This window comes from Patiria miniata, unplaced genomic scaffold (genome assembly GCF_015706575.1).
Source record: "Patiria miniata isolate m_02_andy unplaced genomic scaffold, ASM1570657v1 HiC_scaffold_18, whole genome shotgun sequence".
NCBI lineage: Eukaryota > Metazoa > Echinodermata > Asteroidea > Valvatida > Asterinidae > Patiria > Patiria miniata.
The window spans coordinates 16223427-16250077 of record NW_024037056.1 but is presented as its reverse complement, the minus strand read 5'-3'; the positions used below and the strand labels follow the sequence as shown (position 1 = coordinate 16250077).

General features: G+C 39.5%; 5 protein-coding genes across 10 annotated transcripts in view; 3 read left to right on the top strand and 2 right to left on the bottom strand.

Moving 5' to 3' along the window:
- LOC119724882 (myosin-IIIb-like) overlaps positions 1-1261 on the top strand; it is a 32994-nt gene extending 31733 nt beyond the window's left edge. The window contains exon 26 of the mRNA XM_038196175.1: positions 522-1261. Within this exon, the coding sequence (XP_038052103.1) occupies positions 522-676 (155 nt within the window). The 3' untranslated portion in view covers positions 677-1261. The remainder of the gene's footprint in view (positions 1-521) is intronic.
- LOC119724883 (RCC1-like G exchanging factor-like protein) lies at positions 428-12759 on the bottom strand. 4 transcript variants are annotated; one of them, XM_038196178.1, is made up of 13 exons: positions 12629-12759; positions 11341-12169; positions 10473-10602; positions 9097-9225; positions 7992-8110; positions 7377-7461; positions 6992-7102; positions 5795-5865; positions 5604-5691; positions 5015-5188; positions 4013-4098; positions 3823-3905; positions 428-691 (listed from the first exon to the last, which is right to left on the bottom strand). In XM_038196178.1, the coding sequence occupies exons 2-12, from the start codon at positions 11851-11853 to the stop codon at positions 3828-3830; spliced, it is 1584 nt and encodes a 527-aa protein (XP_038052106.1). In that variant the 5' UTR covers positions 11854-12169; positions 12629-12759; the 3' UTR covers positions 428-691; positions 3823-3827. The 4 variants fall into 4 exon arrangements, with proteins under 4 accessions (XP_038052106.1, XP_038052105.1, XP_038052104.1 ...); XM_038196177.1 differs by having other exon boundaries at positions 11341-12164; XM_038196176.1 differs by having other exon boundaries at positions 11341-12141.
- A 224-nt stretch (positions 12760-12983) lies between these two features.
- Positions 12984-14704, top strand: LOC119724885 (zinc finger protein 706-like). The gene is made up of 3 exons (XM_038196180.1): positions 12984-13107; positions 14178-14346; positions 14549-14704. The coding sequence occupies exons 2-3, from the start codon at positions 14218-14220 to the stop codon at positions 14642-14644; spliced, it is 225 nt and encodes a 74-aa protein (XP_038052108.1). The 5' UTR covers positions 12984-13107; positions 14178-14217; the 3' UTR covers positions 14645-14704.
- Positions 14705-18068: 3364 nt separating this feature from the next.
- On the top strand, positions 18069-22158 carry LOC119724881 (zinc finger protein 706-like). 2 transcript variants are annotated; one of them, XR_005270681.1, is made up of 4 exons: positions 18069-18174; positions 19245-19413; positions 19616-19750; positions 20503-22158. XR_005270681.1 is itself a non-coding variant. In XM_038196174.1 (3 exons), exons 1-2 carry the CDS (start codon positions 19285-19287, stop codon positions 19709-19711), a joined length of 225 nt encoding a protein of 74 aa, XP_038052102.1. In that variant the 5' UTR covers positions 19245-19284; the 3' UTR covers positions 19712-19750; positions 20503-22158. The 2 variants fall into 2 exon arrangements, 1 of the variants encoding a protein (XP_038052102.1); XM_038196174.1 differs by lacking the exon at positions 18069-18174.
- Positions 22159-22615: 457 nt separating this feature from the next.
- The window catches only part of LOC119724880 (sperm-associated antigen 1-like), a 29276-nt gene continuing 25240 nt past the window's right edge, over positions 22616-26651 (bottom strand). For both annotated transcript variants that reach the window (XM_038196173.1, XM_038196172.1), the window contains exons 20-23: positions 25908-26016; positions 25681-25755; positions 25197-25289; positions 22616-24212 (exon numbers count right to left, since the gene is read on the bottom strand). In XM_038196173.1, coding sequence (XP_038052101.1) covers positions 24115-24212; positions 25197-25289; positions 25681-25755; positions 25908-26016 — 375 coding nt within the window. In that variant the 3' untranslated portion in view covers positions 22616-24114. The remainder of the gene's footprint in view (positions 24213-25196; positions 25290-25680; positions 25756-25907; positions 26017-26651) is intronic.

Genomic DNA, 26651 nt, shown 5'->3' with positions numbered 1-26651 from the left:
CCAGGAGTATAAATAGGTACCTGTGAGGGTTGAGACCATGGCGCTTGTGTTCTTGGGCAAGACACTTTACTACAATTGCATCTCTCCATCCAGGAGTATAAATGGGTACCTGTGAAGGTAGATGCGCTGATCTCGAGGTTCTGTAAAACAGGTCTCATGGCCTGATGAACAGGGGTAATAATCGCGAAGCATTTTGAGACCTTTGGTATAAAGCACTATATCAGCACCTCATTAATATGCTTTCAGTATGGTGTCCAGCCTCAGATCTTTGCGAACAAGTTGACCCAACTGCTCAAAGGTCATAGCATATTGTTTACTCCGGCAATAGTTTCGTACACAGAGACTTTCCTTAAAGTTGACTCCACATCGAAAGTACTAGTGACCGAGAGAACACCTCGGATTTCAAACTAACACATGATGCATCCACTATTTTCTATAATCAATTTATTGCAACATTTCCTCCGACTGCCGACGTCATTTTAAAGGCACTAAATGTCTTGTAATTACTTATCGTGTTTCAGCTGCTTTCCGCCAGCGGAGTCTGAAGCGTTTCCAGGAGACCGGGGCCCAGGATATTGAAGTGCCCGAGGACCCATATTCGGTCAACGGAGGGCGCCGCGTCTGGGCCAAGGCCAAGCAGAAACAGCGCGAGGCTCTGGCTGACGAAATCTTCTGACGAGATACAATAAACCTGAAATGAGAAAACAGAGCATAAAAGCTGTACAAATATATCTGTTAAAAACGGCTTCGTCTGAAAGGCATGTTTTGGGTGCATTTCTACAATTTCAATATATGCAGATAACCTTCATCACTTATCATTTTATGTGAACTGGCTTCCAAGTTGTCTTATTGTGCTTGTACGATATAATACGCAGACTGACACATCTTGCTTTGCATTTGTATTCCTGAGCAGAAAATGGGCAGTCCTATATTCATACATAATATACACGTACTTCTAAATGTCGGGCATGCTTTGTATAGTACAGATTTGTACAAAAGCACTTAACATTTTCTCTATAATGGCCGATGCTACAAATTGTATATGGAGAAGTTCTGAAGATTCATTTCAAAGTGTGATTTTTGTTTGTACATGTATTTTCCACTTTGACCTATAAGATTTGAGAAACACCCCTCCTCCCCCCCCCCCTCCCAGTCTGAGTATCACCCATTATCCATGGAGCCTAGTCTCCCTTTTAACATCAGAAAATCTTCTAACATCAGAAAATCTGGTCCCTCCCTTGTTTATACCAGACCCCTTGTGGTTTGCCATCTCCCTTTGTTTCTTTGTTCTCTCATCCACCCTCCCCTGCATCTTTCCACACCTTTCCCACCTAATCCTCCTTTTGTGTTTCTTCTTTCAGCCCTGCATGTTTTTGTGCACCCCCATGTTAATGTATGTACCTCTGTCATTTCTGTTTTAGCCTCTGAAGAAGAACTTGTTAAGTTCGCAATGTCAGGCCACATTAATTTTCAGATCAGAAAATCTAAGCATGCTTGACGTCATTCATTCCGAAATCAGGACTAAGATTGTGATAGGTCAATTGATGCTGCATTTTGTAATACAATTAACCTTGTCAAAAATGCTACTCATCGTGGGTGTGATGTTTACGCACACGGGAGCTCGAATTACGCACGTATAGGAGGCACCTGCTGATTGGTCAGTTTTTTGAGGTCATACGCAGTCTAGTTGCATAATTAACTGCCGAGTCTGTTTACATATCATAGACCATGGTTGGCTTCGCCTGGGCCAGGGTCTATTTCATAGACTACCCTCCCCCCCCCAAAAAAAAAAAAAATTAAAAAATGTGTAGAGTCTGGCGCCACTGGTTGTTCAACCCATTGTTTTTAAGTTATAATCCAATAGTTCTAAAAAAAAAAATTCTGAGAGATGCTCTTAATTGTAAAAAACAAAAAAATCCTGGGTAAAAAAAATAGAATATGTTACCCTGTTTATGACTAAGAATTTCATTATTAAGAAAAATGAGTTTTGTATGAATCTGATAAAAACATGTTATTTGGGTCAGAATATGTATTTTTGTAAAGATGCGCAGACTTCCAAAATGTAGAATTGTTTAAATTGCTTTTTCCCTTAATTCCTGTTTTCATGTCAATGCAATTTGAAATTTTCAGTTGTTGAAGAATTTTATTAACAAACAAAAAAATTGTACTATAAGATTTTATTTCAAGGGGTAAGTCATTTCAGACCAAAAAAAAGGTTCAATTTTTGGTAAGGTGAATTAATATTTTGCAAGATGCATTAAATAGCTATATTATTTAGAAATTATATTTCATAGTTAATTCTATGTACAAAAAGCATGAAAGAACAAGACAAAATAGTTAACAAATATTTGAAATGAAGAGGTTTAAAGTTTATTAAAGTTTGCCTAAACATTATTAGAAATCATACTGTACATATTATATGCATGTATGCATCGATATCTTCATGTTTCAACTTCTATAGAAATATTTTGTCATGTTAATTTGAGCGATGTATGTAAACGAATCTTTGGGTAAGATGGTGGTAAATTTTTACAATAAAGTTGTTCTCCATGCTGAATGGAACGTTTAAATACAATGTCATAATATAATGTCATTATTGTTTTCCTTACAATTGACCTATCGCCGTTTATGATTACCCAGGCCCCTTAGACAACCCTATTTTTGTAAGCTAAGTTGAGTTTGTCTCAGATTTCACGCATTCCACATCCATTTCTCTACTATGCAATTGGACAATATTTCACATGCTGCGTTAACGCAATTCTACCGCGATAGTTTAATAAGATTAAAGAGCCTATCTCAATTCATAGCCCAGACAAGTTGCAGACATTGTATCGGGTATAAGTTGCAGGGTTCTAAACGACTTCCCCGCAATCTTCCTGCAATGACGCTATCAGTATTGGTGAGTCATCAAGCAGTTGCTAATGAAAATTTCCCCGGAACATGTCCGGGACAAATGCAGAGTTTCTTCCGTACGGAGTGAATGATTCTCCCCGCAACTTGTCCGGAACTCGTCCCAGATATGAATTGAGACGGGGCCCTTCAATTTGCAGCATGATTAAATGTATAGTGAAAGCTGGGCAATTCTGTGAACTTCTAAAGTGAAAATTTACTTTTACTATTACTTTTCTTGTAAAGTAATAGTGGCTGGGCTCTACCTTCCTCAATCCTACAAAATCCTCCACTGTGCAGGAACCCAATGGCACCCTCTTTGTACCTACCAAGTTTTAAGTGCATCAAGCCCCATGTAAAGTAATAGTGCCTGGCTTTACCTTCCTCAATACTACAAAATCCTCCACTGTGTAGGAACCCAATGGCACACTCTTTGTACCTACCAAGTTTCAAGATGAACCAAGCCCCATGTACAGTAATAGTGGTTGGGCTCTACCTTCCTCAATTCTACAAAATCCTCCACTGTGCAGGAACCCAATGGCACACTCTTTGTACCTACCAAGTTTCAAGTAGCATCAAGCCCCATGTAAAGTAATAGTGGCTGGGCTCTACCTTCCTCAATCCTACAAAATCTTCCACTGTGCAGGATCGATGGCACACACACTCTTTGTACCTACCAAGTTTCAAGTATTACATCAAACCCCATGTAAAGTAAGTGGCTGGGCTCTACCTTCCTCAATCCTACAAAATCCTCCACTGTGCAGGAATCCAAAGGCACACTCTTTGTACCCACCAAGTTTCAAGGAGCATCAAGCCTCATGTATAGCAAAATTAGCTGGGCTCTACCTTCCTCAATCCTTCAAAATCCGGTAAACTTTCCACTGGATTTTAAAGTTGCCATTTTTAAAACAGTTATCTCATTCATGTTTTTACCTGTATCAGACAAATGTTTTGCAGAGCGCCACCGTGTGATCCACACCGCAGGCCACTGTTTTGACTTCTGCTGCCATACACACCTGTGGTCAAAAAAAAAACCACGAAAATTCTTCAAAAGTGTCCATCCACAATAATGTTCTTCATATTTTTACACACGGGGTTCTTTAATACAGAGTTTTCTACTTACCCTGAGTGGGAAGAATTGGTTTTGCAGACTTGCCAAGCCCAGATGGCCTGAGTCGTTCGTTCCCCAGGTGTACAGATCTCCATGATCTACAAAACAAAAAAAGATGAAAAATTATCTTTTAAAATTTGAAACAAATTTAATTACACTTCAAATAATACTCGGCAAAATGGAAATAGGCAGATTTGCTTCTGAAAAAAATACAGTTTGTCCCAAAAACAGTGTCCATCTATTAAACTGTGACGAAGTTCCTTGCCTTTAATAATCAATTTCAGTGCTGTGCTATGTAAGCTGTGTAAAATCCTGCACGTTGGAAAAAAAAGGCTGATGTGGTTTGGGATTGGAATCATTTGCCCTTGAGCATTAAACTGAGGTCTTGCCATGATGACTGATAGCCAGGCAAATGATTCCAATCCCAACCGCAGCCCTTTTCACAACATGAAGGATTTTACACAGCTTACTTAACACAGTACTGAAATTGATTAAGGCAAGGAACTTGGTCAGTGTCCAAAAAATGTTGTGATGAACTGACAATTGTGTAGTGATGCGTGACTGAAATTGAATGAAACTCATAGGGGTTTGGGCCAAGGATAAGGAGTATTAGCACAATTAAAACATTTCCAAAGTCACTTATGATTTTGAAGTTATTTCAAAAATAGTCAGACGGATTTTTGATTTGGAGACATACTGTAGATCGAACATGATATCTACAATGATGTCTACAAAAAAATATATGATACATGTCCAATTTTAAATCACCTATGTGCACAATCCTTGAAGTTTAATTGTTACCGTGGAAACAAATCAGACAACAGGGAGCAAGTTATCATCCAGGGTCTACTGTTGAGACAAAATTTGAAGTATACCCTGGGTACAAGGTTGACACTTCAGGTGTACTTCATCATGCGGCAGGGGCAAAGATACATAATAGAAAATAAGAACTGAAATTCCGTCCTGTTTAGTAAAAAATCAGCAATTATCGTTTTTTGGATCTCTTTCACTCACTTGTAACTGCAGCGAAGTGATGCAACCCACAATGCACTTGGGTTACCATGACGTCCCGCTTCAGCTTTGTCTGTCCAAACAAGATGGCCGGGACGTGCTCCGGATATTTACTCTCGCTCAGCTTGGGTCCTTTACCCAGAATGCCATAGCCCCAAACGAAAACATCGCCGGCGTCTGCAAACATGAATATTCATACACGAATTTGAATATTCAAAATAAGAGACACTGAGAAGCAGTCTGTCCATTTAACCAAAGCTGTGAAAATGCAACACATAACTGTCAATTTTTTTGTGTTAATTTCCTCCAAAAGTTAAATCAAATCCTTCAACACAAGTCATCATAAGCCATCATAAGCCATCATAAGCCATCATAAGTCATCACAAGTCATCATAAGCCATCATAAGCCATCATAAGCTATCACAAGTCATCACAAGCCATCATAAGTCATCATAAGTCATCGTAAGTGTTCACAAGTCATCATAAGTACATCATCACAAGTCATCACAAGTTATTGCAAGTCATCGTAAGTCCTTACGATTTTAATTGTATGATGGTACATTTGTGTCTTTTAAAATGCACATTTTCTCACCATTAACAAGCTGGCAAATGGTCCCTCCAGCTGCAGCACCCACTACCTTCCCTACACCGCTGAATGGAAGACGCCTTGGCTCGTACACCTACACACAGTCAAGACCATACCATTTATTATTTGAGGTAATGAGGAGGGTAAAGCAATCTTACAATGTGAAGGCCATATAAGAAATAATTTAAATGAACTACCTGCATTTCTTCTGTGACGCTGTTAAGCTGATTGTACTCCGAGTTGCCCCATCCAAATATATCACCTTTCTCTGTAAAAAAAATTTAAAATCCACAATTTCAATTTAAGAAAGGGATTTTAAAGGGGATATACAACATTTGCAAACATCAAAAAAGAAAACTACCAAATTATTATGACATACCTTACTGGACTGAATGACAGTCTAAAGCATCCTATAAAACCGTGGCACCACGTGTGTTGTTATTTTCAAGAAAAGTGGTATTTTTGTATCAATTTCCAACGCTGGTCGGCTGACCATGGCATTAACATAATTTGTCCATATTTGTTTGTGCACAATCGATTACACAGCTTTGAATGGGTATAAGCCAGCTAGACTGGTTCCCTGACCTTACAATTTCATGATGTCTATAAATTTCAGTTTGAGTGGGGTCAGGGAACCAGACCACAGGAACATGATTGTTTTTCTTGGTTTTCCATCATCTACGAACACAAAACTTCAAACAAGTTAGTGTAACAATATTTGCTATAAAATTCTAACCCCCTAAATCCAACCAAAAGCAAATGATGTTTATTCCCTTTACACTATACATGTGCAATGGTATGTGGGTTTAATCTTTGACAAGAACGTGATGTTTGTGTTCTTGGGCAAGACACTTTGCAACAATTGCCTATCTCAATTCAGGAGTACGAATTAGTATCTGTGAGGGTAGAGACCAGACTGTGCTGATCTCGAGCTGCTATAGAAAACTGGTTGCCGTGCCTAATAAATGAACGGGGGTAATATTATGCAGTACTTTGAGACTCTACTACTGAGTGCTAGCCGCTCCGTTCACAAGTACCCTCTCACCGGCAAAGAGAGTACAGTTGGGGGTGACCAACCAACGCCATCTTGCCTGACTGCAATTCATTTGCCGCGAAGCGCGGCCACTGCGTGTACATAGCACAAATCCCCTGGTGTACGTGCGTCACACACAAGGAACGGTGCGCGTCACTAACCAGCGAAATGTCCCGCCCATGGGACGTCGTTGCTATGTAAAAGGGCGCCCTCTTTCGTCGGGGCACGGAGCCCATATAAGCACTACATTATCATAATTATTATAAATTAATAATCCTGTACTTTAAAAAGACATATATCCCCAACAAAGATATCTTTTCATGGTGTTACCATAAACCTTCAACAATTTTTCAAATCTCACCAGACACTGCAAGGCAGCAGTCAGCAAATGTAGATATTTTGATGATTTTCTCTCCTTTAATGTCGCCCTCAAGTGGCACTGGATGGTCAACGCTCTCGTAGTGACCCAGTCCTTGTTGAAGGAAAGAAAATTTAACAGTTGAAGCCGTGTCCAAATCACATATGGCTACGGCTGGAGATAACACACGAGGCTATGGGAAGTGGTTGTAGCCGCTAGCCAGTGGCTTCCATAGGTGTGCATGTTATTCCTGGCATTAGCCAAGTGATCGGTTACGGTCTGAGCCAGAAATGAGTATAATCTCATCAATCAGGGGTAGTAAAAATCATGTGAGGCATCCAATACTTAAGTATAATCACTATGAACATTCTAATAATCACGTTCTTACCAGTCTGGCCGTCTGCGCCCCAGCCGCAGCTGTAAACAGCGCCCTCTTCTGTCAGGAAAAGGCTATGGTCGTGACCGCACTCAACCTACGATAACGAAAAAAATTCAGTACAAAATATCTCAAATGGCTAATGAAAATAAACACATGACGGGAATGTGGAATTTGATTGCAAAAGTTGTGAAAATATAGTTTTACCAATTTTGGGTAAAATATTAGCCTGAATATGTTAGAGATGCCAAAGAATTAACAAGCACTATGCTAACTTTGACTCCCCATGAATTTTTGCTGTGAGCATTCCTGAATCCTCCAAAATCCACCACTGCGTAGGAAACAAATAACACATTCTTCGCAATTCACTTTCATAGGGCATCAAGCAAATTTATTGTAAAAACGCCTATGGGATGCTCCAGATCAGTCCAACAAAATCCTCTAAAAACACCTCATGGATTTTGTTGGAATCTGAAGGGTTAAGGATAAAGAAACTCCAACACAAGTTTTTCAGCATTACCCGTGTCACTGTTCCTTCAAAATCCTTTTAAAAAACACCTCATGGATTCTGTTGGAATTTGAAGGGTTAAGGATAAAGAAACTCCAACACAAGTTTTTCAGCATTACCTGCGTCACTGTTCCTTCGATTCCTTTGATGTTATGAATGACTGCGTTGGATCTGTAGTTCTCAGTCTCAATGATGGTTCTTCCGCACTGTCCGTGGGCATTGTTTCCTAAACTAAAAACTAAACAAAAAAGTACATTTTTCTTACAACAATGTAAAGAACAACATGGATGTTAGCACAAGGGATAGGAAAAGGAAGATAAAAGTATGTAATCAGTTTCCATTTTTCTTTCAATACTAGTTCACTGGCGACTCCAGGAGGGGGGCAAAAGGGGCCATGGCAGCTACCCCCCCCCCCCCCAACAAGTTTTTTTAATCGGAGGAGTGAAGACACCTTTTTGTCTTAAATTTTCAGGAAATTAATTAAAACGGTGCGTATCGCCCTCGCAAGCCATCAGCTACACATACCCTTTAGTTTTAATATTACAATGTGGAAATAACACACGATACTCAATACTTAATCCCTTTCTCCTTCTTGGAAAAAAATACTTGCCCTCTAGCCCCCCCCCCCCCCCCCCCCCCGGAAACTTTGGTTTTGGATCCGCCCTTCTACTGGTTTCAACAACATTTGAAACAGTACTATTGTACTCACTGCCGGACTGCGATGGTTCTTAAATCTTAAAAAATGTATAGATCTCTCTCATAGGACCTCCTCTTCGTAGGAAAATTACAACTGCGTATTCAACGCCATCAGGTGCGTGTGCGCGCAGTGTGCAAAATGTTCTAAACACGTGCGCGTGTCGCTAAAAAATTCTTCGAAATACGGTGCAGCCGATGCGCGTCAAAACAATTGACGCCCGAAATGCCAATGCAGGTGGCAATCAGTAGGAAGTGACGTCATTTGAGAGAAACCTATTGCTGGGCCCGGAGGAACCAACCTAGCGTTCTCTTACTGAGCGAGTCACTGACCAACTTGATGAGTAAGTGAGTGAGTCATTTAACATAATCAGGTACTGCTTGATGAGTAGGCACTCGTAATCTTGTTTTCCCCTTCCTCTGCCGTATAAAAAACACAACAGACTATCTTTTTAAATTGTTTGTTTTTAATTTTTTATCAAAAATTGACAAAATTCCCTCTGCCCTTTCTGAATTGACCCTTCCAGCTACCTCCTTCGTTGTCGGTGAGTATGAGTGAGTGGGCCCTCCCACACGACACCTGGGCGACTCTGGTTGCTCGCGGTCTGGTCAGCGGCAGATCGATGGGAACAGGGGCCAGTATATAATCCATACCTTCCTCTAAAATTAGCAACAAAATAAAACAAGGAGTTAGGTTAATTGGTGAAGTGGTTCTTTCCTCGCCTTCCATCGCTGTGGCCCGGGTTCGATTCCTGCCCTGTTCCACACGTGGATTGGGTTTTCAGTCCCTACCTGATTCCGTGGGGTTTTCTCCAGAATATTCTTCTGGGGTTTTCCTCCCACCTCTAAAAATGCAATTTCTTCTCTGTCTTCTCTCTATGGTTTCTCCAGCTTGCGAATGTCTAAGATGCTTTGCCATGTCTGAATAAGGCATTTGCGAGTTAAATTGGATTTAAATTTCTGGTTTTCTCCAGAATATTCTTCTGGGGTTTTCCTCCCACCTCTAAAAATCTAATTTCTTCTTTGTCTTCTCTCTATGGTTTCTTCAGCTTGCGAATGTCTAAGATGCTTTGCCATGTCTGAATAAGGCATTTGCGAGTTAAATTGGATTTAAATTTCTGGTTTTCTCCAGAATATTCTTCTGGGGTTTTCCTCCCACCTCTAAAAATCTAATTTCTTCTTTGTCTTCTCTCTATGGTTTCTTCAGCTTGCGAATGTCTGAGATGCTTTGCCATGTCTGAATAAGGCATTTGCGAGTTAAATTTGATTAAAATTTCTGGTTTTCTCCAGAATATTCTTCTGAGGTTTTCCTCCCACCTCTAAAAAATGTAATTTCTTCCCTGTCTTCTTTCTATGGTTTCTTCAGCTTGCGAATGTCTTAGATGCTTTGCCATGTCTGAATAAGGCATTTGCGAGTTAAATTTGATTAAAATGTGGAACGCTGACTTAATCCAATGCTTTGCACGTTTTAACTTTGCATTCTCCCGACCAAAGACACTGTTACTATATCACGTGATTCGCTCCGGCATGGTCTGGTGTCTTTGTGCCATTCTCACCCATTGTGAACAATGTATTGGTGCTGAGCGTCTCTTACGTAACTATGCAAGAGCTTGCCCTGAATCGTGTGATTAGCAACAGCGTCTTTGGTCTGAAGAATTCAAAGTAAAAATGTGCCAAGCATTCTGAGCAAGTCAGTGTACCAGATGTTTTTGAAATGTAAATTCCAAAGGGTAGACGTTACTTGCAAATGGCTTATTACTTGGCTTTGGAAGCGGCTGCAGTGACTTCCCATAGACCTGTGCATTATTTTTAGCCGTAGCCCCATAATTTGTATGTGGCTTGAGGGTAATACAATATCTCCATATTCTATTGCCCAAGGAATTTAAAGCAAACTTTCTCACCAGTACCTTTCTCTATGCTTCTGGGCTGGAACCCAAGCTGTGAGTCCGTGTTGATACCGGTTCCCCAGACTTTGGTGGTTTGTAGTGTGTTGCTCGCTAGCAGGGTGAAGCCGTATCCACACGCAATGGAGGTAATCTGAAAATGAAATGACCAGATCACGTTAATCACAAGTCAACCACAAGTCAAACACTAGTCAATAACAAATCAAATCACAAGTCAATCATAAGTCGATCACTGTCAGCCCCAAGTCAATCAAAAGTAAATCACAAATGAAATCACAAGTCAATTACGACACAATCACAGTTAATTGCAAGTCAATCACAAGTCAATCACAAGTCAACCTCAAGTCAATCACAAGTCAATCACGAGTCAACCGACTGTCAATTGCAAGTCAACTACAAGTCCATCGCAAGTCCATCACAAGTCAGTCACAAGTCAATCAAAGGTCAATCTTAACTCAATCTTTACTCAATCCCAAGTCAATCCCAAGTCAATCTCAAGTCAATCTGAAGTCAATCTTAACTCAATCACAAGTCAATCTGAAGTCAAGCACAAGTCAATCACAAGTCAATCACAAGTCAATCTGAAGTCAATCACAAGTCAATCACAAGTCAATCACAAGTCAATCACAAGTCAACAACAAATCAAATCACAATTCAATTACAACTCACTCTCAATTTCATCACAGGCCAATCACAAGTAAATCACAAGTCGATCATAAGTCAATCACAAGTCTGTTCCAAGTCATTCACAAGTTGATCACAAGTCAATCATAAGTCAATTACTTAGATTTTATTGGTTTCAGCATTGTGCAGTCTAAAAACCTACTAGGTTGCACCCTTAGGTTGCACCCTTTTGACAACAATATTTCACCTTTTCATTTTGCTGAAGCAAGTACGGGGAAGACTGGTACTTCCTTCTAGGCTTACGATCTTTCCCTTTCTGTTTCGGCTTGACGAAACTTGGAATTCCCAGCGCGCCGGTGTATGACAGCCCCCAGACGTATACTCGATCCTGACGTCTCCTGTGTTTGCCGACGAGTTGAGTCGTTGCCATGTCACTCGCCTCTTCCTGTCTCCGTTGCGCCTCGGAGGACGGTGGTAACGAGGACGGAGTAGAAATCTTCGACGAAGATACTGCTGAAGTTGAGAAATTACAACTTGGTGTTGTTCTTATTGCCGTGACGGCAGTCCTGCAACCATAGTTGACCAAACTCTTCCGGCAAGGGATTTTGGTCACGTAGTTGGTGACATAAAGCTTGCAACTGCCAGTCCTAGCAGCAAATACATGCTGAATGGGCTTCAGACTCCCCAAAAATTTCTTCACTGAGACTTTTGGAGCAGTTTGCCATGTTTGCCAGAATTTCACGAATTGACAGGCACTCATGTTGGTTTGAAATTTTTAACTTATAAATGGTGCATTTCAGGTTTTTTTTTCAATTTGTCATTTCTTCTTGTGGGCTGTTCTTTCAATAACACAATCAGCTCGACAACTGAAATTTTGAAGACTCGTCAATTAACTTTCATCCTTCAAGTTCTTAAGTGGGAAGTTGTCAATGTAGGTCAAGAGTTGAACTTGAAGATGTGCCAGCCGACCATGAAGAATCCTGCCTTGTAGTCCTACTCATAGATAGAAAATCTTGATTATGTTTGATCCGACTCCAGAGCCACAAATCTGAAAAAGAAAATGTAATAGGCCTACTCTGCAAAAAATGTTTGAGACATGTTAAAATAATAAAAGAAGAATATTCATATTTATTTGGGGATGAGAAAAAAAACTTTAAAATGTGGTGCGGTCGGAATCGAACGTGAGTCATCCCGCTTACTAGAGCCTTTGCTTAACCATTACACCAACCGTGCTACACAACTTTTGGTGGGAATTTAATACATCTTATAATTCAGCCCTATTTTCAAGAGTACAGCGCCCTCTGTTGATATGGATTGCCGCCGGCAAACCTTTAGTAATCGTTAGTTTGCCGTCATTACCTCCGGCAAAATATCCACTATCAAAAAAAAAATGGAATTACTTTTCTAATTCGCAGCACAGCCGGCCGTAATTAACATGTTGTGAAACAAGATTTTAATGACAACATTTAGGTAACTTGCACTTTTCCCCTTGATAAACAGACTGTTTCAACTTTACTTTCGGTTTTGAAGCTTACCTTAACACAAAACCTGAATTTAGAAAAGAACCAACAACTGAACGCTCAACACACTGACATATCTCAGTTTTATAAAATTTAGCACTGCACGTGCTTATCCGTCTTGTCTCATGGTGGCGCGCTTTTGAATCGTATTCTACGTATGCCAAGAGAGGACACAGCCCCAGCAAAATGGTAATTATAAAGTGGGTTTTTTCTTAACTTACGTAGCTAAGAAACATTTGAGTTGGAAGTGAAATGATCACAAAATATAGGCCTATAATTATATTTACGTAATTTGAATTTTTTTCTGTGTTATTGTATTCATTACCCGATGAACAATTTTGACAATGCACATTGTTTGGAGTTCCAAACCACAGCCGATATAGGCCACCGTACCGGATTAGCGAAATCAGCGAATGGCGGATTGATCGCTGGCGCTGTGCTTTCTTGCGATTTTATGTTTTGCTGAAGAAAAAGATACCAAGTTTTTGATTCAAGTAAGTTTTTATACATAATTAACTGACTGCAGAATTTCTTTAAATGTTAACTTTGACATCTATCGGTCAGTGCTTTGTTATTTTCAATTGCAAACGCATTTTTTTTTGTCCATTAAAAATTGCAACGCCAAATTTGCATTGACGTTCATGACGTTGTGCAAGATTTCCGGTCACTTTTTGGGCGATCGTGTATCTACGGGCCCGATTCCTAGTAAAGGGAACAAAATCCATTATTTGACCTACCAAACTAGTTGGCGACATTAAGAACATATGGTATGTCATAGATAAAGGGCAGGGTTTTAATTTTTTGAGAGAAGTTTGGGGATAAAATGGCACAATGACGACGACAGAAGTACAAAAATAAAGATGGCGACAACGTGCGATGTACCGTGAGCGTGCAAGGCGCGCTGAATCGGACGGCACCAACCATAAACCGTGACGCCGGAGGAATATCGTAATTTCTACTCAGCGCTTAAGAATCTGTTCAAAAATTACAAAAAGTTGTCATTAAAAAATTGTGAGAAGTCTGCTTTAGGTTGAAAACATAATTTTTGAATTATAAAAAACACTCTTGACTCTCATTTGATTGAAACAAAACAGGGGCCCTAACGTGAACGTTACACTACACGATCGCCACTTTTTTTTTCTGCATGTCCTGTCTCAAGTCAGCCATTCACGTCACAATGGCTATGCCCAGTCTTTCCACATGTTCAAATGGATATTTGGCCGGCACCGGCTTTATTTTAGTAAACTATATTAAGCCGGCAGATCGAACAGCGCCCTCTTTGACGCATATATGAGAAGGCCTACAAGTACAACTACAAATCACCATCATCGTTCAAGGAGCACGTGTGTCTGAGTGGATAGCGCAGTGCACGCGCACCTGACTCGTAAATTGACCATGTCAGATCCCAAGTTCGAGCCACTATCGCGCGATTAGCCTCCCTCCGAATTCCCCAGCCCCACCTCCAGTCCCACCTCCACCCCACCTAAAACTGCACCTGGTCATAAACACGAATTTGACAATTGAAGTATTCTTTTAAAATTGTAATGCTTTTTCTTCTTCACAGCTTTACCAAGCCCTCGTGTTTCTGATCGTGATCAACCAACATGGCGCGCGGCCAACAGAAGATCCAATCCCAGCAGAAGAACGCCGAGAAAATGGCCAAACTGAAGAAGGGGACCAGTCAAAAGGCTTCAGCCGCCAAGGCACTCACCTACACATGCACCGTCTGCAAAGTAAGGGCACCAGTTAAAATGGTCAAAATGCATCAGGAGATTATCTGCTGCAAGTACTTGAACTGAAAATTGACTACTCGCCCGGGATCACTGTCCCTTCTAACCACCTTCATCATCGTAATCATTTTATTAATCTTCTTCTAATGATACTAGTTTTTACTACTGTTCTAACTTTCAATCATAATGCTTCTAAATTTCACAGAGTCAAATGCCGGATCCCAAGACCTACAAGCAACACTTCGAGAGTAAGCACCCCAAGAGCCCCCTGCCTGCTGAACTGCAGACCGCCAGCGCGTGATGACAGGCATTCCTAGATACAACAGCAAAAGCAACAACAGTAAGTGTACTTACAGCTAGTGCATCAAACTTCCAAAACACAAGATGTGATCAGTGGGCCAGTGGACCCGCCCTGCCTGTTAATCAAACAGTGCGCATTGACCAATAAGATTACAGCTTTTGGTCAGGTGACCAAAGATGTGATCAGTGGGCCAATGGACCTGCCCTGCCTGTCAATCAAACAGTGCGCATTGACCAATGAGATCACAGCTTTTGGTCAGGTGACCAAATATGTGATCAGTAGGCCAATGGACCCGCCCTGCCTGTCAATCAAACAGTTCGCATTGACCAATGAGATCATGACTTTTGGTCAGGTGACCAAAGATGTGATCAGTGGGCCATTGGACCCGCCCTGCCTGTTAATCAAACAGTGCGCATTGACCAATGAGATCACAACTTTTGGTCAGGTGACCAAATATGTGATCAGTAGGCCAATGGACTCGCCCTGCCTGTCAATCAAACAGTGCCCATTGACCAATCAGATCACGGCTTTTTGGTCATCGATCCTAGAGTTATGTGCTTCGTCTATGGGAGAGTGTTATATTACAGGGACAAAGAGAAACACAAAGCATTGTCCTCAGGCGTATAGAAATTCACGACTGTATGAATGTATGTACATGTTTGACTGGATCGAAGAGAACACAATGATGGTCAGTGTGTGTATTCTACAATGTAACAAGTTTTATAATATTATTCTATTGTTTTTGGTGCATTTTTATTTCAAGCACAGCGTAATTAAGATCGAGACGAAACTGCAAATCTGTTGACTTTTTCTTTGATGTTGTTACGTATTTTTTGGCTGGCCCCCAGGTTTAGTTTAGTGACGGATATATAACCATGATTGACCATGTTACATTATTTTACATTGGAAATAAAAGAACGTTTATATTAATTGGCTGGTTTGTTGCTGTTCCTTCTTTTCTCTGAGTTTGAAATAATCAAAAATTATTGACCAAATTGTTGTCAAAATTGTACAAAAAATAAGTATAATGCATTTTTATGTCTACTTAGGTTGTCCATCATCTAAAAAATAGGCCAATTAAAAAAAAAAAGGAATTTTGGTATTTATGGTGCAACTTTTCAAATCAAGTCACGGAAAGTGTTCCATACCTGGGCATCACTTGACACCCTGTGTACAAACCCTATGTGACTGGTCTGAAAAATTCCAAGTGTTTTCTCAGTAAATGCTTTAATATTTTCCCTGCTAAATTCGACGTTTTAGAACATGTTTATCGCTTTCTGATGGCTAACAGGTCACTGCAGGGAAAAATAAGAGATGTCCACGCACAGAATTCTTCCCTAAGTGACTTCTAAGAACAAAATGACACGCTAACAACTACTCAGTTGCATTAGTTCTCAATGAATCTTCTCATTGGCATTTTATTCATTTCATGTTCTGGAATAAATTCCAATCTCAACACCAAGAAATTACAAACTTTGTAACGGGACAAACTGAAAATAAAAATTAAAAAAATATTTAACTTTTCTCAGTGCGAACTCTCAACACACTAGGAACATTTTTCAATTGAAACCACTTTTTGCTATACATGTATTTCTAAAAAAAAAAGTCACAAACTCATTGCAGCTGCAATCAAAATTCACGTTTGATATTCAAATCAAAATATTTCAATTTACTGGAATTTTCTTGGAGAATTTCCAAAATAGATATACATTGTAGTTGTAGTTTGAAGAAGTGATATTAGTCTTAGAATACTTTACTCTGTTTGTGGATTAATATTATTCTTTGAAAAAAATTTTTAATGACGCCAATTACTGAAAAGACCTTAACTGGTGGAAACAGTAAAAGAAACTAAAAAAAAAAAACCTAAAAAAATCAGACTTAACCAAATAAAATCTAGAGACACTCTCAAATTAAAGGTTGGCGTATTTCATACATTGTTAATTCAGACCGGATATTTTTTGTCTTTTTTCGACCAAAAATCAAGGAAACTAAAAAAGTTCTGGATTTGGGGAAGACCTTTCTATGCAAATTTCCATATTCATGAGCAAAAGTAGTTTGTAAATTCAGGCAGAACCCTCAATTCGTTCTTTTCAAACTTCCGCCATGGGCATGCAGAGCCTCGATCTGGCAAATTTACACAATAGATCTAGCCGGTTCAGTGATTCCCGTGTCGGGGTTCAGATCACTGAACTCAGACTCCCCAAAAATTTCTTCACTGAGACTTTTGGAGCAGTTTGCCATGTTTGCCAGAATTTCACGAATTGACAGGCACTCATGTTGGTTTGAAATTTTTAACTTATAAATGGTGCATTTCAGGTTTTTTTTTCAATTTGTCATTTCTTCTTGTGGGCTGTTCTTTCAATAACACAATCAGCTCGACAACTGAAATTTTGAAGACTCGTCAATTAACTTTCATCCTTCAAGTTCTTAAGTGGGAAGTTGTCAATGTAGGTCAAGAGTTGAACTTGAAGATGTGCCAGCCGACCATGAAGAATCCTGCCTTGTAGTCCTACTCATAGATAGAAAATCTTGATTATGTTTGATCCGACTCCAGAGCCACAAATCTGAAAAAGAAAATGTAATAGGCCTACTCTGCAAAAAATGTTTGAGACATGTTAAAATAATAAAAGAAGAATATTCATATTTATTTGGGGATGAGAAAAAAAACTTTAAAATGTGGTGCGGTCGGAATCGAACGTGAGTCATCCCGCTTACTAGAGCCTTTGCTTAACCATTACACCAACCGTGCTACACAACTTTTGGTGGGAATTTAATACATCTTATAATTCAGCCCTATTTTCAAGAGTACAGCGCCCTCTGTTGATATGGATTGCCGCCGGCAAACCTTTAGTAATCGTTAGTTTGCCGTCATTACCTCCGGCAAAATATCCACTATCAAAAAAAAAATGGAATTACTTTTCTAATTCGCAGCACAGCCGGCCGTAATTAACATGTTGTGAAACAAGATTTTAATGACAACATTTAGGTAACTTGCACTTTTCCCCTTGATAAACAGACTGTTTCAACTTTACTTTCGGTTTTGAAGCTTACCTTAACACAAAACCTGAATTTAGAAAAGAACCAACAACTGAACGCTCAACACACTGACATATCTCAGTTTTATAAAATTTAGCACTGCACGTGCTTATCCGTCTTGTCTCATGGTGGCGCGCTTTTGAATCGTATTCTACGTATGCCAAGAGAGGACACAGCCCCAGCAAAATGGTAATTATAAAGTGGGTTTTTTCTTAACTTACGTAGCTAAGAAACATTTGAGTTGGAAGTGAAATGATCACAAAATATAGGCCTATAATTATATTTACGTAATTTGAATTTTTTTCTGTGTTATTGTATTCATTACCCGATGAACAATTTTGACAATGCACATTGTTTGGAGTTCCAAACCACAGCCGATATAGGCCACCGTACCGGATTAGCGAAATCAGCGAATGGCGGATTGATCGCTGGCGCTGTGCTTTCTTGCGATTTTATGTTTTGCTGAAGAAAAAGATACCAAGTTTTTGATTCAAGTAAGTTTTTATACATAATTAACTGACTGCAGAATTTCTTTAAATGTTAACTTTGACATCTATCGGTCAGTGCTTTGTTATTTTCAATTGCAAACGCATTTTTTTTTGTCCATTAAAAATTGCAACGCCAAATTTGCATTGACGTTCATGACGTTGTGCAAGATTTCCGGTCACTTTTTGGGCGATCGTGTATCTACGGGCCCGATTCCTAGTAAAGGGAACAAAATCCATTATTTGACCTACCAAACTAGTTGGCGACATTAAGAACATATGGTATGTCATAGATAAAGGGCAGGGTTTTAATTTTTTGAGAGAAGTTTGGGGATAAAATGGCACAATGACGACGACAGAAGTACAAAAATAAAGATGGCGACAACGTGCGATGTACCGTGAGCGTGCAAGGCGCGCTGAATCGGACGGCACCAACCATAAACCGTGACGCCGGAGGAATATCGTAATTTCTACTCAGCGCTTAAGAATCTGTTCAAAAATTACAAAAAGTTGTCATTAAAAAATTGTGAGAAGTCTGCTTTAGGTTGAAAACATAATTTTTGAATTATAAAAAACACTCTTGACTCTCATTTGATTGAAACAAAACAGGGGCCCTAACGTGAACGTTACACTACACGATCGCCACTTTTTTTTTCTGCATGTCCTGTCTCAAGTCAGCCATTCACGTCACAATGGCTATGCCCAGTCTTTCCACATGTTCAAATGGATATTTGGCCGGCACCGGCTTTATTTTAGTAAACTATATTAAGCCGGCAGATCGAACAGCGCCCTCTTTGACGCATATATGAGAAGGCCTACAAGTACAACTACAAATCACCATCATCGTTCAAGGAGCACGTGTGTCTGAGTGGATAGCGCAGTGCACGCGCACCTGACTCGTAAATTGACCATGTCAGATCCCAAGTTCGAGCCACTATCGCGCGATTAGCCTCCCTCCGAATTCCCCAGCCCCACCTCCAGTCCCACCTCCACCCCACCTAAAACTGCACCTGGTCATAAACACGAATTTGACAATTGAAGTATTCTTTTAAAATTGTAATGCTTTTTCTTCTTCACAGCTTTACCAAGCCCTCGTGTTTCTGATCGTGATCAACCAACATGGCGCGCGGCCAACAGAAGATCCAATCCCAGCAGAAGAACGCCGAGAAAATGGCCAAACTGAAGAAGGGGACCAGTCAAAAGGCTTCAGCCGCCAAGGCACTCACCTACACATGCACCGTCTGCAAAGTAAGGGCACCAGTTAAAATGGTCAAAATGCATCAGGAGATTATCTGCTGCAAGTACTTGAACTGAAAATTGACTACTCGCCCGGGATCACTGTCCCTTCTAACCACCTTCATCATCGTAATCATTTTATTAATCTTCTTCTAATGATACTAGTTTTTACTACTGTTCTAACTTTCAATCATAATGCTTCTAAATTTCACAGAGTCAAATGCCGGATCCCAAGACCTACAAGCAACACTTCGAGAGTAAGCACCCCAAGAGCCCCCTGCCTGCTGAACTGCAGACCGCCAGCGCGTGATGACAGGCATTCCTAGATACAACAGCAAAAGCAACAACAGTAAGTGTACTTACAGCTAGTGCATCAAACTTCCAAAACACAAGATGTGATCAGTGGGCCAGTGGACCCGCCCTGCCTGTTAATCAAACAGTGCGCATTGACCAATAAGATTACAGCTTTTGGTCAGGTGACCAAAGATGTGATCAGTGGGCCAATGGACCTGCCCTGCCTGTCAATCAAACAGTGCGCATTGACCAATGAGATCACAGCTTTTGGTCAGGTGACCAAATATGTGATCAGTAGGCCAATGGACCCGCCCTGCCTGTCAATCAAACAGTTCGCATTGACCAATGAGATCATGACTTTTGGTCAGGTGACCAAAGATGTGATCAGTGGGCCATTGGACCCGCCCTGCCTGTTAATCAAACAGTGCGCATTGACCAATGAGATCACAACTTTTGGTCAGGTGACCAAATATGTGATCAGTAGGCCAATGGACTCGCCCTGCCTGTCAATCAAACAGTGCCCATTGACCAATCAGATCACGGCTTTTTGGTCAGGTGACCAAAGATGTGATCAGTAGGCCAATGGACCCGCCCTGCCTGTCAGTCAGACAGTGTGCATTGACCAATGAGATCACGACTTTTGGTCAGGTGACCACAGAATCAACCAAAGGTGGGCGGGGCGCCCAGCCAAATTTGGAATGGTCCATGTTCCCAGTCCCCAAACTTGGGCCCATAATAACCCTCTTCCAAAATAAATTTAGATAAATTACATGTTATTTACTCCCCTCCTTTTTTTTTCTTTTACAGGTCTTCTGAGGTTCATCACATAACATCATGACACCAGGACGCCAGTGGCCAATGCCCCCTCGGCCTAACAGAGCATGACACCCCTGAATATACAATGGAATCTTCCATGGTACAGCCTTTATCATATCAGGTTTTCCCACAATTTTTGAGAAACTGTTTCTTCAATTTTACTTCTTTTGATCAGTTTGGCCAAGTCTTAAAAAAAACACAACTTCCTGAAACCTGAAAAATGAAAAGACTCCAATTCCACTTGTGATAGTGTAAATATTAATTAATCGGATTTCTTACTTACGGATGATTGTGTAGAAAATCAGTTTTCAGAATCTGCTATGAAAGTAGTTGCCTGTGTAGGTTTTTTTTTCTCTCTTGTTTTAAAGTATGCATCGTATTTATTTTGATTCATCATGTTTATTTCATTGTAGCATTCCATTGAAATGTATCTTTGGTATGAAGATTTAGTCAACAAAAAATGATACTGTAGAGAAGAAACATACACTTAGCTTATGTGACAAATTGTTTTTGCAGTGCCAAAACAGTTTGTCTCAAAAACTAAGGGTATTGAACACAAAGACAGGCATAACCCTTCGGGCATGTGTACTGAAGCGTAGTAAGAAATATATTGCTGTCAAGTTTTGGGGGATCCTTACTCCCATAATTACCTCAGAATTTTATAACAAAAATTCGCTTTTAATGCATTGATTATCCAGATAAGATACCTGTATTAAGTGTTCATTAGCCACTTTTATTTTTGGTTCTTAAACCCAACTTTCTACTTGGGAGACCTGTCCGTCAAAATCCATCACCGACTCTGCTTCACATAATGCTTCAGGACCAAATCCGTTGAAATCCACCACTGGTGCTGGTGGATTTTGATGGACTTGGTACATGTGGCTTTTCTGCTAATATCTCCCAAAATTGGAGGGGGGGGGGGGACGACAGATTTTGATGGAGTTGCTAAGGGTTAAAGGTCAGTTGTAAACCACCCTTGTTTTCCTTAACATCTTTTCCTCTTTTATCTTTTGTTTTGGTGGCATCCATTGACTTTTATTTTTTCCTCGCATTCTCTGAGAATTTAGCATATTTCAATTCTTTACATTTTTTTAATTCTGTCCTGCAGTTAATTTCTCCAAACAATTTCATGTTGGAACAAACTGTACTTTTGACTTTGTACATGTGTGGCTTTACGATAGAGAACAGACACACAAAGGAAAAACAAAAGATCCTTTCAGTCCTCGAGCGTTGGGTCTTTTGTTGGAAACTGTCCTTGATCCTAGAGTTATGTGCTTCGTCTATGGGAGAGTGTTATATTACAGGGACAAAGAGAAACACAAAGCATTGTCCTCAGGCGTATAGAAATTCACGACTGTATGTATGTATGTACATGTTTGAATGGATCGAAGAGAACACAATGCTTGTCAGTGTGTGTATTCTACAATGTAACAAGTTTTATAATATTATTCTATTGTTTTTGGTGCATTTTTATTTCAAGCACAGCGTAATTAAGATCGAGACGAAACTGCAAATCTGTTGACTTTTTCTTTGATGTAGTTACGTATTTTTTGGCTGGCCCCCAGGTTTAGTTTAGTGACGGATATATAACCATGATTGACCATGTTACATTATTTTACATTGGAAATAAAAGAACGTTTATATTAATTGCCTGGTTTGTTGAAGTTCCGTCTTCCCCCCCCCCCCCCCCCGAGTTTGAAATAATCAAAAATTGTTGACCAAATTGTTGTCAAACTTGTACAAAAAATAAGTATAATGCATTTTTATGTCTACTTAGGTTGTCCATCATCTAAAAAATAGGCCAATTAAAAAAAAAGGAATTTGGGTATTTAAGGTGCAACTTTTCAAATCAAGTCACGGAAAGTGTTCCATACCTGGGCATCACTTGACACCCTGTGTACAAACCCTATGTGACTGGTCAGAAAAATTCCAAGTGTTTTCTCAGTAAATGCTTTAATATTTTCCCTGCTAAATTCGACTTTTTAGAACATGTTTATCGCTTTCTGATGGCTAACAGGTCACTGCAGGGAAAAATAAGAGATGTCGACGCACAGAATTCTTCCCTAAGTGACTTCTAAGAACAAAATGACACGCTAACAACTACTCAGTTGCATTAGTTCTCAATGAATCTTCTCATTGGCATTTTATTCATTTCATGTTCTGGAATAAATTCCAATCTCAACACCAAGAAATTACAAACTTTGTAACGGGACAAACTGAAAATAAAAATTAAAAAAATATTTAACTTTTCTCAGTGCGAACTCTCAACATTTTTCAATTGAAACCACTTTTTGCTATACATGTATTTCTAAAAAAAAAAGTCACAAACTCATTACAGCTGCAATCAAAATTCACCTTTGATATTCAAATCAAAATATTTCAATTTACTGGAATTTTCTTGGGGAATTTCCAACATAGATATACATTGTAGTTGTAGTTTGAACAAGTGATATTAGTCTGAGAATACTTTACTCTGTTTGTGGATTAATATTATTCTTTGAAATTTTTTTTTTAATGACGCCAATTATTGAAAAGACATTAACTGGTGGAAACAGTAAAAGAAACTAAAAAAAAACAACCTAAAAAAATCAGACTTAACCAAATAAAATCTAGAGACACTCTCAAATTAAAGGTTGGCGTATTTCATACATTGTTAATTCAGACCGGATATCTTTTGTCTTTTTTCGACCAAAAATCAAGGAAACTAAAAAAGTTCTGGATTTGGGGAAGACCTTTCTATGCAAATTTCTATATTCATGAGCAAAAGTAGTTTGTAAATTCAGGCAGAACCCTCAATTCGTTCTTTTCACACTTCCGCCATGGGCATGCAGAGCCTTGATCTGGCAACTTTACACAATAAATACAGTCGGTTCAGTGATTCCCGTGTCGGGGTTCAGATCACTGAGCCGGCTATTTTTATTGTGTAAAGTTGCCAGATCGAGGCCCTTCATGCCCAATGGCAGAGTGTGTGAAAAGAGCGAATGTTACAGTTATTTCATCATCAAAAGTTGCCAGAATTTTGGATATTTTGCCGTCATACATTTTCTGTTCTTTGGGGATTCGTTGTTGTAACAGTGCAAACTATTCTCACAGATGTTTTCAGCAAACTTTTAGGTTCACAATTTGAACAGAAAACCCCTAAACTGAACAGTGTCTTCCTGAAATGACATCACAGCAATAGTGCCTTCAGTTGTCCAGAAAAGTATGGAAAATCTGAAGTCCTTACAGAAGTGCACTTTTCAGTAAAATTAACCCAAAAGGGGTGTCAAATAGTTTCATACATTTAAGAGTGGAAAGTTGCACAAAAGGTATTCCTAAGAAAAGAAAAATATAATTTCATGGACCCTTTCATGCAAGAAATAAATAATCACAGATTTTCCAGCTGAAATTCTGTCAGCATTTTTGGCTAGAAACCTTCCTCAATCCTACAAAATCCTTCAAGATCTCCTAATGCATTGAGAAAGTTGTGGAAGAATTAAGGTAATTGACTGGTTTTTGAGCAGTTTAAACAGGATTAGAATTTTTTTTTTTCAATTTAGGTTCACATTTCAGACTTGAACGACAATTTTTTGTTCAATGATGCAAGAAGATTTGAACCAATAATTATTTGAGGCTGTAGTGCTGTCGCAGTTTCTCGATGTCTGACTCTACATACGCTTCACTCTTCCTAGACCCCAACTTCTTCAGTGAGTTCCGCAGACCTAGAGCACAAAAACAAAAAACAGAATTTTGTTTAAATGGTGCTCTATGATCTTCGGCTGTTGACAAGCTTGATGTCAATTTTTTGACAAGCTTGGTGTCAATGTTTTGACATGCTTGAGGTTAATTTTTTTAACATGCTTGATGTCAATTTTTTGACATGCTTGATGTCAATTTTTTGACATGCTTGATGTCAACTTTTTGACATGCTTGATGTCAACTTTTTGACATGCTTGATGTCAATCTTTTGACATGCTTGATGTCAACTTTTTGACATGCTTGATGTCAACTTTTTGACATGCTTGATGTCAACTTTTTGACATGCTTGATGTCAATCTTTTGACATGCTTGATACCATGCTTGATGTCAATTTTTTGACATGCTTGATGTCAATCTTTTGACATGCTTGATGTCAATTTTGCCAGAGTGAAAACTTTATTGTAACCTTAACTGAACACACTCTTCTCAATGTACAGACTAAGTCGGCAACAGCCATAATCTGAGGTGGCACCAGGCTTGCATAAGTTGCGCTCAGGTAGTATACACGCAAGTAATCTCTTCTTGGAAGAAATGTGATTTTAATAGGCCATCAGCCTGGGAGTTGGTCGGTATCAAATCAGGGCATAAATGATTATAGTGCTCATGCGCAAGTTATACCGCCCCTAGAGTGGTAACAAGCATTTTGATGGACATTTTGAAAAAAAGGGTGATAACACCCAAAAAGCTGCCACCGCTGCAATGCTATCACATATTTTCCAATTCTGGAGGTGCCTTGCCAAAAATCGCTATAAGCATCATTCCCCTCATTTGATACCAGTGGCCAAAATTTTGGACCGAGGCTGATGGCCTATAAAAAGAACCGGTTGGTTGAGTGTAGAACTCAACGTTTCGGACGGTGTGCTCTGTCCTCCTGAGTGTGATGCACATGACAACTCCACCACATACCCAGAGTATTTTCTTAAAAAATAAAAACATGAAAAACTTACGTTTCTTATCGCTAGTCGATAGGAACATGACGACAGCCTTAAACCTCTCCACCTTGGGTAGATTAGCCAGCAAGCCATAGCTCAGATCCCCATCTGCAAAAAACAAAAACAAAATTGATTTAAATATAATATTATCACATAAATCTTCCAAAAAGAGGAGCACTTTTACCCTACAACAGCAAAATCGCAATGCAATTGGGGGATTCTTACTCCACTATGCTACCTACCCTTTGAAAGCAACTTTTCGGACTCCGACTTGAGTCCAGGTCTTTTTGCAAGATTTTGGACATTTCAATATAATTTTTTATCATAGTGTTCAGACTACGATAAATTGAAAACCCATTTTTTTTTAAAGCATTCTAGATCACAACTTCTAGTTTAAGGTAATTCCAACTGAACCAGGTCCATATTACTTATCAGTATACTTCTTGGACTTTCAGAAGAAAACCTGACTATAAAAAAAATTGGTTTACATATAACTTACCAGACTCTACGAGATGTTCACAAACAGCCTTGACGATATTGACAACCATGTCTCCATCGAGTTTGTTGGTCAAAACTACAGATTAAAGAACAGAAATGTAAGGTTTAAAGCATGTAAATTAATAGTGGCAAATAATGCCCAACTTTCTCACTCCTACAAAATCTACCAAACCCTTCAAGCCGGTGAATTGGCTTGGATCTGGGAGGGCTAGGGCTCAATACTCATACCTTCTGGTAGTTCCTCTGGTGAGATCTGTTTGAGTAACTCCGCATAGGCGAGCATGCTTCGTTGACGCTTCAGAGACGTCCAAGCTTGAAGGAACTCATAGGCTGTAACCTTGAACCAAATTAAAACAAAAATTAACAAAGTTTTTTTTTCAAAGCAAAGGATGTAGATGATTTTAGTTTTTTAACTTAATTGACAACACCTCTCTTAGGCCAAAAAAAAAAAGTCTCCGGTTTCTGGTATGGAGCTTGTCCAAAAAGTGGTGCGGCGACGCGGCTTTTTTTTTTTTTTTTTTTTTTACCCGACTTTTTTGCTTCAAATGTCAGCTGATGACTGCAAATGGTGCTCGACTAAACTTAGTGCAAATATATGGGAGTCCAGAGAGGCCACATAAAGCTTATTCTCGATCATAACCCCATCTAAAAACACGTTGAAATTGCGCAGCAGCAGAATTCCAGTCAAACCAATGAGTTTGGCGGTTTTGAGACATCATCTTTCATTAAAAAAAAACTTTTTCATTTTGCCGACGCGCATGGCTACGGCGACGCGCGCGCATACCAGAAACCGGAGACTTTTTTTTTTTGGCCTTAATGAACTATTTTTTTTTCAAATGAACGACACAGTGATGAATTAAGTTTGATATCATAATTATACAATAGACCATTTATCATCTTGAAGGTATGTGTTTTTGTTCTACAGGGATACGCATGACTACACCTATTATGCATTCATTGTTATTGAATTTT

Bases quoted from the DNA above. Each gene is read 5' to 3' on its own strand.
- LOC119724883 (XM_038196178.1), bottom strand. From the start codon at position 11,853: ATGAGTGCCTGTCAATTCGTGAAATTCTGGCAAACATGGCAAACTGCT. The intron at 5,866-6,991 runs GTGAGATTTGAA...TTTTTTTTACAG, and splicing joins CTGCTGCCTTGCAGTGTCTG to AGAAAGGTGATATATTTGGA. The intron at 3,906-4,012 runs GTAAGTAGAAAA...TTTTGACCACAG, and splicing joins ACCAATTCTTCCCACTCAGG to GTGTGTATGGCAGCAGAAGT.
- LOC119724885 (XM_038196180.1), top strand. From the start codon at position 14,218: ATGGCGCGCGGCCAACAGAAGATCCAATCCCAGCAGAAGAACGCCGAG. The intron at 14,347-14,548 runs GTAAGGGCACCA...TAAATTTCACAG, and splicing joins ACACATGCACCGTCTGCAAA to AGTCAAATGCCGGATCCCAA.
- LOC119724881 (XM_038196174.1), top strand. From the start codon at position 19,285: ATGGCGCGCGGCCAACAGAAGATCCAATCCCAGCAGAAGAACGCCGAG. The intron at 19,414-19,615 runs GTAAGGGCACCA...TAAATTTCACAG, and splicing joins ACACATGCACCGTCTGCAAA to AGTCAAATGCCGGATCCCAA.